This window comes from Lacerta agilis, chromosome 11 (genome assembly GCF_009819535.1).
Source record: "Lacerta agilis isolate rLacAgi1 chromosome 11, rLacAgi1.pri, whole genome shotgun sequence".
Classification (NCBI taxonomy): domain Eukaryota; kingdom Metazoa; phylum Chordata; class Lepidosauria; order Squamata; family Lacertidae; genus Lacerta; species Lacerta agilis.
Genome location: NC_046322.1, coordinates 51,525,277 through 51,537,051, shown reverse-complemented (window position 1 = coordinate 51,537,051; position 11,775 = coordinate 51,525,277). Strand labels below are relative to the sequence as shown.

General features: G+C 44.1%; 1 protein-coding gene across 2 annotated transcripts in view; it reads right to left on the bottom strand.

Moving 5' to 3' along the window:
* Nucleotides 1–8,098: 8,098 nt before the first annotated feature.
* The window catches only part of LOC117054801 (hippocampus abundant transcript-like protein 1), a 35,526-nt gene continuing 31,849 nt past the window's right edge, over nucleotides 8,099–11,775 (bottom strand). For both annotated transcript variants that reach the window (XM_033163919.1, XM_033163920.1), the window contains one exon: nucleotides 8,099–9,636. In XM_033163919.1, the coding sequence (XP_033019810.1) occupies nucleotides 9,433–9,636 (204 nt within the window). In that variant the 3' untranslated portion in view covers nucleotides 8,099–9,432. The remainder of the gene's footprint in view (nucleotides 9,637–11,775) is intronic.

Sequence of the window (11,775 nt, the reverse complement as noted above, 5' to 3'; positions counted from 1 at the left end):
AAGGGGGAGTGGGGGTGAAGGGAGCGCGGAGCCAGGCCATTAGGGGAAATGCCCCAACCGGGCGGAAAAGCGGCGAGTACTGGCCGTGACGAGCGACGACGTTCTCCCTGAGAGATGAAAGGAAAAGAAGCCCGGAGGTCGTGAGTACTTAATTGGATTAACTGCTGAGCTTAAAGACTTAACGATCCGGGAGGCTTTAGATAAAGGAAGTCTGCCTGTCTCTCTTCGGTGGCAAGAAAATAACGGACTGTGATACTGTTGCTACTGGATGGCTACATTGTTAAGATTTTTCTATGAGTGAGACTTTATAGATCTCCCTTTGGGGAGGAAGAGGATGGAGAATATTCCTTTTGAAAGTTTTGGTCTTTGCGCCCCGGTTTCAGAGAAAATGGCTGCGAAAACTCTGAACCGAAGTGGAAAATTACAGCTATAAGACGGATAACATTGAAATAGAAACTGAAATTTGATACCTATGCCCGTCCTCACCATGTTGGGCTTTGTTTTTGAAATTGTTTTGAACTCTGGACTAACTGATGAAGAAAGGATTATTATATTGAAACTGGAACTGCTTAATCAGAAATTGAAGGTTTTGAGTGGGGATATGAAGAAAAATCTACTTCCCACAGAGGAGACCTTTCAGATATTCGATACTATGGAAGAAAGTCTTGGCAAAGAGCTGAAGGAGATGGTTGAAAAATTGAGAGAGACGGCATGGCGATTCCCGGAAAAAGAAACGTCCTTCGGTGGTGGCAGCCCGGGGACGGCGAGGAATGTTATATCCAGCCCCCGAGGTGAGAGCTCGGGAGCGAAGGGCAAGAAATTAAGATATTTACAAATAGAAGAAGAATGCAGCATTGAATGGGAGAAGCCGAAAGAAGGTGAACAGTGTATCCTGATGCTCGATGCAAGGACTGTTGGGGACTGTATCTGGTTCTGTGGACGTACAAGAAAAGAGGACAATTTGAGGAGTGGTTCCGGTGAAAGATGGAGAAGGACATTGGACAGAGGGGGGATAGGGTGAAGTGTGTCAAGTACAGAATATTAATGTTTTGTTATGGTAATCTGAAATCGGAGGGTTAAGGCATTAAGTTTTATTTTAATTTTTTAACAAGAAAAGGGATATTTTGAAATTTTTGTTATTAGCAGCAGTTTAAGGGAAAGAAGAATAGTTTAGATTTGATATAAGAATAATTTGTTAAGATATAAAGTTATGTTATTAAATATTATGGATTAAGATGATTTTTTTTCATTCAAGATGATTGTTTAGATTTGAATTTCTTTTTGAAACGAATTCAATTTTTTGAGAGATGAAGTTATTAAAATAGAATTTGGTTTGGGAACCGAAGGAGAGAAGGCAGGGGATGTCAAATGTAAAGATTCGAAACAAGAATTTATTTTCTGTATGTGTGTAAAAAGAAGAAGAATCGTGGTTATGTCTGTTTTTGTTTTGTATAAATGTGGGTGGGTGATGGTATTATTTGTTATGGAAAATACCAATAAATTCTTTATATAAAAAAACAAATCCCCACGACGGGGTGAGCTCCCATTGCTCGGTCACAGCTCCTGCCTACCTAGCAGTTTGAAAGCACACCAGTGCAAGTAGATAAATAGGTACCGCTCTGGCGGGAAGGTAAATGGCATTTCCATGTGCTGCTCTGGTTCACCAGAAGCGGCTTAGTCATGCTGGCCACATGACCCGGAAACTGTACACCGGCTTCCTCGGCCAGTAAAGCGAGATGAGCACTGCAACCCTAGAGTAGTCCGCGACTGGACCTAACGGTCGGGGGTCCCTTTACCTTTACCTTAATAAATGAATATTTTTTATGAGGCCCATCAATCCATTTTTTCTTGACAGCATTTTTGGGTTTATTTGCCAGATTTCCACCCTCCTCTGTGGAATACAGGAAAACATGAGGCCGTACATAACTGAAATATTCAGAAGGACAATGCATGTTAGATTGATGCAGATTATGGCCTACACTAAACCCACAGCAGCCGTAAAGGGAGACCTGGATAAAGTCGAACAGATACAGAACAGAGCCAAGCAGGACTCGTCCAAAATAGCACAAGCTATTGTCACCCTTATTGATCATCAACTACGGCCCTAGCGGATAACATCCTTTGCTTCTGTCAAACGCCAATCACAATACACTATATTATGTGTTATGGTTCTCAGCTTTACCTGCCAGAATGGTTTGGTCCACATCCATATATAAAGGCATGTTTTTGCAGGCACAGTAGTCATGGCCATATCTTGTATCAATGGAAACAATGTACCATGGGACCCATCAACAGACAGGTCTCAAATGAGACATCTTCTGAAGTCTGATGTGCATTATGAAGCCCCAGATTTCAGCCAATTGTGAGCTACCATCTCATCTTACATTCCTCGCACAAACCCAGGAATTCTTGCAGGCCGCACATGCAAAACCTGGCTCTCAGCCGGAAGATTACAGCAGAAATAATTAAGGGCCTTTAGATCCAAGCAATTAGACAAAGCACAACATGGAACACATTCCGGCCTTTGGTTATATATGGCTACCCATTCGTCATCATTTAAGAAAAGGCATTGTGAGTGCAAGCCAAGATAGCGCAACACAAAATTAATCTTCATGAAATTCAAGGAGGCAAGCTGGAGAAATAAGAATTCAACGATGTAGGTCAAGCTATCAGCGCACCATGAATTGCAATCAACACACATTTGAAGTTTAGCTTTTTCTTTGTAATTTCCCCTTCCCGCTCCTTACACCTACTTTCTATGGGGCTTTTTCATAGCAAAACAAGTCTTGGGGGAATTGGCCTGCAGTGTTGAAACATAAGCCATTGTTATGCAGATAAACAGATCTGCTGCCTTAAGTGTGTTGTGTTTCTTCAAAGAAAAAAGGAATCCTCAGATGCTAATGCTCACAGCTCATGTTTTAACTTAATACTTGAAGGTCAGCGCCTGAGGCAAAGTCAGACTTAACAACATGTTAGGTATTGTAGATTGATGTACGACTTCACTTCGGATTTTCTCCTATGACTACTTCTCCGTAATAACAGAAATGTTACAATCCTTTACAGAGACACTGACAACCTAACACACCCCGGAGATTTCGCTGTGAGCATTTCAAGGAAGAGAATGCAACAGTCTGGATTTTCGGATATTTTAACCCCTAAAGCAAGCTTCCTTCAAAGCTGCACCTAGTATGGGAGCCGGTTCTGCAACTCATTAAGGCTGCAGTCTTCTTCAAACCCCAACCACTTGAGCCTTTGGCAGCACAAAAGCTTGAAAAATAAAAGGGCCCTGCAACCTTGTACACTCGGTTTTTTTGACTTCGTATCTCCACCCAGAATGTAACTGCAGGGTACTGCTTCACATTTTAACATGCATGTCTTAGAAATATTAGCTGGTTTTGATAAGAAGCGTCACAGAGGAAATACTTCTTGCAACAGGAAACCACCATTGACGTACCTAGGAATCCATTTATTGAATTGCTAAATGCTAAACATGCAGCTGTTTACTGAAATCTTCACAAAAAGTATTTCACACACACACACACACACACACACACGTACACCAGGTAACAACCCTAATTTAAATTGCTCAGAGACACTTGATAGGCACTTAGTGATCAAAGTAGGAAAACTAAAAGGGGGTCATTTTAGGAGCAACCCTTTATCAACAAATCATCTGCCAGGTTAAAATAGAATTAACCAGTTCTGCTTTCTTGAGAGAAAATTTATCCATCAAAGCAGAAGGAACATGGTGCATCATGTCAACGCTTTATGAGAAAAATATGTGAGATCGGATTGATTTTATCTTAAGAAAGTTCACAGAATGAAAGTTTCTTGTGTCCTGCTTCCAGCAGACACCAGTCATATCCCCAAACACTTCACTGGAGCGTTGGGAGGGGGCGTCTGCACAATGTAGGAGGGGGGCAAGGAAAATCGTCCCAAATCAAGCTACATGGAAAAATAACCAGAGCCCAATCACCACTATATACCCAAACCAGTATGTAGTTAAAATATTGGAGTTAAAAATATTGTTTGGCATTAACTTAAAAGCAGTAGAATTCAGTTACAGGTAGGTAGCCGTGTTGGTCTGCAATAGTCAAAACAAAATAAACTAAAAAATTCCTTCCAATAGCACCTTAGAGACCAACTAAGTTTGTTCTTGGTATGAGCTTTCATGTGCATGCACACTTCTTCAGATACAATTCAGTAGAATTGTAGGCAATTGAAAATAAGCCTTTAATGCAGATATTGATACTTGTTGTCAGTTTGGTGTCACTATCTGATTTGTCTATTGTTCTGGAAAACTCAATAAACACATCGTTAAGAAAAAGAAAGTAAAATTATTTCTAAAGCTGTTTGAACTTTTAATCATAGGAGCAAAATGGATCCATAGGAAAATGCATCATACTAAATCTACTCTGCATTAAATAAAGGTAAAAAGGTAAAGGACCCCTGGACGGTTAAGTCCAGTCAAAGGGGACTATGGGGTGAGACGCTCATCTCTACTTTCAGGCCGAGGGAGCCGGCATTTGTCCACAGGCAGCTTTCCGAGTCATGTGGCCAGCAGGACTAAACCGCTTCTGGCACAACAGAATACCATGACGGAATCCAGAGAGTATGGAAATGCCATTTACCTTTCTGCCACAGTGGTACCTATTTATCTACTTGCACTGGCAAGCTTTCAAACTGCTAGGTTGGCAGGAACTGGAACAGAGCAATGGGAGCTCACCCCGTTGCGGAGATTCGAAACGCTGACCTTCCGATCAGCTAGCCCAAGAGGCTCAGTGGTTTAGACCACAGCGCCACCCACATCCCATTTACCTCTATATTAGTTCCCAACTGAAGCACTTAGCAATCTCCATTTCTCTCAGCATAAAGCATCTCCTGTTTTTGGAGTGTGGCTCCAGGATAGCCTTCCAGCTTCTTTCTTCAGATTTCAACTGTCTTCCTTCAGCAAACCCATTATAAGCTTTTGTTTTTTGCTTGGCACAGAAGCTGGGATGTGCTCTGCAGCAGATGAAGATGATGAGCTTGTTTTTTGAGGAAAATCTCTTTAGCTCATCTCTAAATACCTTGTGGCACCAGGTGAAGATTTTTGTTTTTCAAGGCTTTTAAACTCTTAGTTGCCTGTAGAATTGTTGTAACTGTTGTTTTTATTCCATTCATTGTTGTATTTACTTCTTATGTGGTTTGATTTTTGGAAATTTATTTTGAATTGAAAGACTGGATATAAGCTCAGAGTAAAGCAGAGCCACAATGACAATCATACAGCTTCTTTGGATTAATCATACTGGTAAAGGTAAAGGAGCCCTGGACAGTTAAATCCAGTCAAAGGGGACTATGGGGTGTGGTGCTCATCTCTGCTTTCAGGCCGAAGGAGCCGGTGTTTGTCCACAGACAGCTTTCCGGGTCACGTGGCCAGCATGACTAAACCGCTTCTGGCACAACGGAACACTGTGACAAGTGCCAGAGCGCATGGAAACACTGTTTACCTTCCCGTCTTAGTGGTACCCATTCATCTACTTGTACTGGTGTGCTTTCGAACTGCTAGGTTGGCAGGAGCTGGGACAGAGCAATAACTCACCCGGCTTCGCAGATTCGAACCACTGACCCAAGAAGCTCAGTGGTTTAGACCACAGCACCACCCATGTCCCTAATCATCCTGGTAGATTGTTTTATTGAATGCTATCCCTCCAGCCTCAAAGCACCTTGCTGTAGCTTATATAGAGTATGCCCTTTTCCAAAAGGCACTGATATTCAGCTACGCAAAGCTTAGAGCAAGGTACCCTATATGCAGTTTTCCTCTGGCAACTGTAGACTGTCTTGTGTGTGTGCTGTACCAAGGAAACACAGTATCTGGGTCTAAGGCATCAGCAGTGAAAATGATGGGACAAAGGCATTTCTGGCTTCATACATATTCAGAGCCGTCTCATCCATAGAAGCCGGTGGCGCGGTGCGCCAGGGCGCTGGGCGCCCCCGCGAGCCCGCCGGCATACCGGGCTCCTCCTCCCCAACCCGCCCCCGCCCCCACGGGCAGGCGGGCACTCGCGCGCCGGCGGGCGGGCTGTAAGCCGCCCGCCCTCACCTCCCAGAGCCCCAGCTGGAGCGCTGGAGCGGCGCGGGGCTTTGCGCGACCTTCCAGCACTCCAGCTGGGGCTCTGGGAGGCGAGGGCGGCCGGCTCGCGCTCGCCTCCCAGAGCCCCAGCTGGAGTGCTGGAAGGTCGCGCAAAGTATTCCCATCACCCGAATCCCTCAGAAACACAGATTTGGGATCCTGTTCCATCTACGCTGTGTTTATACGTCCCAAGCGTAAACCGATTCTCCGTGAAAACGGATCTCTCCGTTTTCGCCTCCCCCACTCCATTTGGCTTCAATTCTACAAGGCGGTCCTATCCTGCCACCCTATAGATCCATCTAGGAAGAAGCAAAACCTGACACCGTGATGGTTCCTGTGGTTGATTAAAGCTTTAAATCAAAGCTTCGCGGTTGATGGCTAATATCAGGCTTAGCACAGGATAGTTAGTCCCTAGGAAAACTCAAGGAATATGCAGAGCAAGTATCAACGGGCTAACTATATCGACTTGCAAATAAAGTCGTAGATCAGCCTGCAGAATCCTATACGAAGCCCTCTCTCAGCTGACAACCGCCCTAAACTGTTGCTGATTTTCAATTTGCTTTCAGTCACATTTCGCATTGTTTTGAAAACTCTTTCTTTCTCTTCCTCTTCTTTCCCCCGCTTGCCAAATCCTGGTGGGGGGGGGAGGCGGGGGGTGAGGGGCGTGGCGCTGGAGCGGCGCGGGGCTCTGCGCGCCCTTCCAGCGCTTCCGGGATGGGAGGCGAGGGCGGCCGGCTCGCGCTCCCGCGTGCAGCCGGCCGCCCGCCCGATGCAGCGCGAGCTGCCCAGCAGCGCCGCGCCGTCCAGCTGCGCGCGGAGCGCGAGCTGCGCGGGAGCGCGAGCCGGCCGCCCTCGCCTCCCATCCCGGAAGCGCTGGAAGGGCGCGCAGAGCCCCGCGCCGCTCCAGCGCCACGCCCCTCACCCCCCGCTCGCCCACCCCCCTCCCAAGGGGCGGCAAGCGCGGGAGGGAGGCGGCGGAGAGGCGGCATGGCGGGGGCGCCGGAGGGATAGCCGCGCCAGGGCGGCAGATCCCCTTAAGACGGCTCTGTACATATTGAGAGTTGCCAACTGAGCTTTAGACATGGAGAAGCATCAGCACTGGGATGCAAATCACCAAATGAACTCTGAGCTAGTTTAGCCACAAGATAATCAAAGCGAGAGGAAGAATGCTTGTGAAATGCGGCAACATAGTAACTTGTATTCCCTACTTCTTCAGTTTGCACTTAGGGCCAGGGAAACAGTGAGCAGTTCCAGGCACTGGGGTACTACTACTTCTTATACCTCACTTATGCTGAGAGACCTACACAATATTGTTTTCATCTTGGGAAAGCTCACTGACAGCTCTGAGATCCTGTTTACCTGATACTAGTTATTCTGAACAAAAGTGTGAAGGGAAGGGAACAATTGTTACTAGCAAAGCAGTTGTGAAATTTGTACGTGTGCAATGAGTAAGGAGTGCAAGGATTTACATTTCTGAGGTTTGGCAAAAGAAGAAGATGATGAAGAGTTTGGATTTGATATCCTGCTTTATCACTACCCGAAGGAGTCTCAGAGCGGTTAACATTCTCCTTTCCCTTCCTTCCCCACAACAAACACTCTCTGAGTGAGTGGGGCTGAGAGACTTCAAAGAAGTGTGACTAGCCCAAGGTCACCCAGCAGATGCATGTGGAGGAGCGGGGACGTGAACCCAGTTCCCCAGATTACAAGTCTACCGCTCTTAACCACTATACCACACTGGTGTATGTTATCAATGCCATCATTTAGATTACTGGATATGCAGCCAGGGTAGGGGTGTAGGGAGAAAAGAAGTTCAGAGTTAAGATGATAATAAATTAGTATTATTTATTACTTACACCTGCCCATCTGGCTGGGTTTCCCCAGACTGATATGCAGTAACACATTAGCCAAGAATGTGCTACAAATAATTCAAACTCAGCTTCGGTATTGGAAGAAAATATATATGGAATAAAAATAAAACCACGCTTGTAGTATGTATATAGCATAGGTTGCAAATTTATTATGCATTAGGAAGCTTTTTAACTTAAAAACCAAACTGCATAGTACAAAAGGTTTGTTATCTTTGCTTAAGGCGGAACAAGTTTCAAAATATATATATATATATATTTATTTTGTTCAGTCATTACACAATCCTTTATAAAAGCTGTATATCCATCACCATCATTACATTTATAAATACAAGATTTACACAGTACCTTATCTGGAAAAAGTAAAACTTCTTACAAATATCTACATATATTCAATACATATAAAACATTCTTAAAGAGTACTTGGTTAGTTTTTGTGTGTGTAATGGTCCATTTCCACTGCCGCAAAATACATAGAAATCTGTGCAATTTAATAAAATGTCTCTAAAAATTATAGCATGATACTCTGTAGAAACTAAACCATCTTTAGGGCCTCTTTTGGAGAGGCATTTCATAATTATAACCCATTAAATTCTTCCGAAGTTTGATATGAAGGCTAAATAAGAGTTGGTAACAAATGCACACTAAGTAGCAGTTAAGGCAGGAGTGAAATTAACAGGAGAGGGAGTGCTTCATACGGCAGATAAAAAGTGATAGATGATGCAGTAAATACACACAAGTATTGCCTCAGCATCCAGTTAATTTGCCTCTATGTCAAAACTGGCCACACTGGTAGTGCCACCTAGTTCAGTGAGCATTATTAACCATCAATGAAAGTACATGTGCCCTTTTAAGGTTTCCAAAGGAGCTCCTGGCATACGGGTTAAGAGTCCTTGGGAATGAGGGTTGAAGACTTCCAAAAGAAACCAAAACCCAAATCTATATTCAACGGCTGAAATTCTCTTGCAACACTTCTAAGTAGTTACACAATATTCAATTTACCAGACAGCCTATTAATTAGAAATGTAGGAACATAATGGCGAAGGGTTTTTGTTATCTTTAACCATAAGTAGAAGTAATTGGCAGGGGCTGTGGTCTGCTCACAGTGAATCTGTGTACTCAGTAAGTTCCATTTTGTTCGAAGATTTTCCAAGATACCGTGTGTATTCCATATTCTGCCCAGTGCGGGGCTTGATAGCATTTCCAAATCAGATACAGAAAAATAACTGCGTTGAATTCTTATTTTTTTAAAAAAAGGAAAAGAAAAAAAAGTGTTTAAATCCGTCCCGACGGGACATCTATGGGCACCAACACAGCGTACCTTAGGTGAGTGAAATGTGCAAAGCTTCTGACAAATCAAAAGCTCACTCCAGTTAAGTCCTGCTCTGGATTCAGAGCTCAGTGCATGGGTTTTGCTTGCTTGCAGACTACATGAACATTAGGAAAATCTAGCTCTCACACGCTGCTGTCCTGCAGCAATGGCTCAACGTCCTCGTCGCTGCCTCGGTCGGGGTTGTTGCTCTGTATGCTGCTGATGCTGTTGGTGTGCTTTCTGGTACTGCTGGCTTTACTGTGCTCGGGGATGAATAAGGCAACCAGAAAAGCTAGGAGGACTGCACATGCTCCAAACAGGAATGGCGGGCCGGGAATAATCAAACTCTGCAGAGAGAAAGAAAGGAGCCACCATGAACAGGCTTATGGAAAATAACTCAGGCTGTGCAAAGCGGGGTCCAAGCATTCCTATTTGCCTACAGATATTAAGTTTTTAGTCAGATTGCTGAACTGATTTACCAATGAAGCTGAAGTAGGAGATCAGAGTAACGTAAGGCTCATGGCTGCAGACGATGCGGAGGAAATCCAAGCTCAAGGACACAAGGGTGCTCTGGTTGGGTAAGGAACAAAGCTTGGGTGACACCTGCTTACACCTTAGTAAGGCTAGGAGACCGGCGATTTTGGCTGGCCTCGGCATCTACTCAAATATTTGTGTCATCCACTGCCCCGCATTCTTCCTGACTCAGAAGAGGGCCAAGATCTCTTCTCTGTTGTCATGTGGAGTGGCGGCAGCACTTGCAAGTGGGGTTTCAAATACCATCCAAAGTTAATCAGAAAACAACCCACGTTTGTGTCTCACCTTGGCTTGCAGGAGGCCTGAGAAGAGCCTGCTCAAGGAAGCAGCTGAAACATGCAAGATTGCCTGTCCAGAACCTGCAAGGGAGAAGCTGGTCCACAATTGAGAATGGCTGTCTGAACCACGGGATTAAACTCAAGCATGCCTGCCTGCCCAATTGCTCAACTTGGCTGGACTTACTTTTGAGTAGACATGTCCACTACTGCAGTGTAAAAGGATTACACCTGTATCAGTCCTGATGAAGAATATGAAACTCAGGAACTTGTAAAATGTTTCACTCGAGAGCCTTTGTTGCAGGCTTCAGCAGTGCATACAGCACAAAACCCAAATTATAAAAAATACAGGACTATCAACAGAGGTGCTGAATCGGCCATAACCTTGTTGAAATTCTGACAACCCTGTTACAAAGCACCCCAAGCACACAAGCAAAGAGCAAACTACATAAATATACCGTATTTTTCGCTCCATAGGGCACACCGGACCATAGGGCGCACCTCGTTTTTAGAGGAGGAAACAAGAAATGTGACTGGCTGATTAGATTATCTGTCTGGAAACAGTAGAAACTGCTCCCTTTCCTTAAGATTTTTCAGAAATGTGAGTTGAACCCCATAAAAATGGGGCTTTTCCTCTTTGCTTTTCCCCCTTTGCAAAAGGAGCTTTGCTTTTCCCCCTTTGCAAAAAAAAAGCTGCAAAACTTTTAGATGATCCTCAAAAAACCCCAGGGCTTTTCCCTTTGCAAAAAAGCTGCAAAACATTTAGCTGATCCTCAAAAAAGCCAGGGCTTTACCCTTTGCAAAAAAGCTGCAAAACTTTTAGCTGATCCTCAAAAAAGCCAGGGCTTTACCCTTTGCAAAAAAAGCTGCAAAACCGTTAGCTGATCCTAAAAAAAAACCCAGGGCTTTACCCTTTGCAAAAAAGCTGCAAAACTTTTAGCTGATCCTCAAAAAAGCCAGGGCTTTTAGAGGAGGAAAACCGGAAAAATATTCTTTTCCTTGTTTCCTCCTCTAAAAATGAGGTGCGCCCTATGGTCCAGTGCGTCCTATGGAGCGAAAAATACGATAGTGCCATTCACCACTCTAAGAGATACCTTTGACAAAAAACTCAGCCACCCTTGCTGTTACTTCCATGTACATAAGGAAGTTCTAATGCCTACAGGCATTTTTTTCAAAAAGCAAGGCAACCTTCACAATAATTTCAGGAGTGACTGAACAAAATAGAGCAACGCCAGAGCAACTTTTTGCAGGGTGGAGGAAGAAGTTCCATCGCATGAACAGATGTTGTTCTGCTGTGTGCAATTCATGGGGGATAATCATTTAACTGGCTCCAGTAGTTTGTTCTTCAAGGTGCTGTGTATTTTAAGCAGAGGTTCTCATTTACAGTTGTAAAAACCAAGCGTTTACAACCAGAATGGATTGTATGTTCAACTGGCATTATTTTAAAGAGATTTCAAAACCTAGGTTTTTAAATAGAAGAGGTTGTAACAGAATTGTTCTGTTAAGTGATGGAAGAGGAAAAATTCATGATGTGTAACTTGCCACAGCTGTACAACACTGCAAGGAAATCATATCCAACTACTGGCAGAACCATCTAGTGATATTCCAAGTTGTAGATTTACTCCACTTTTCACCCTCAAAGCAGCCATGAAGCCTAGAAATGGCTATCTTGTATAT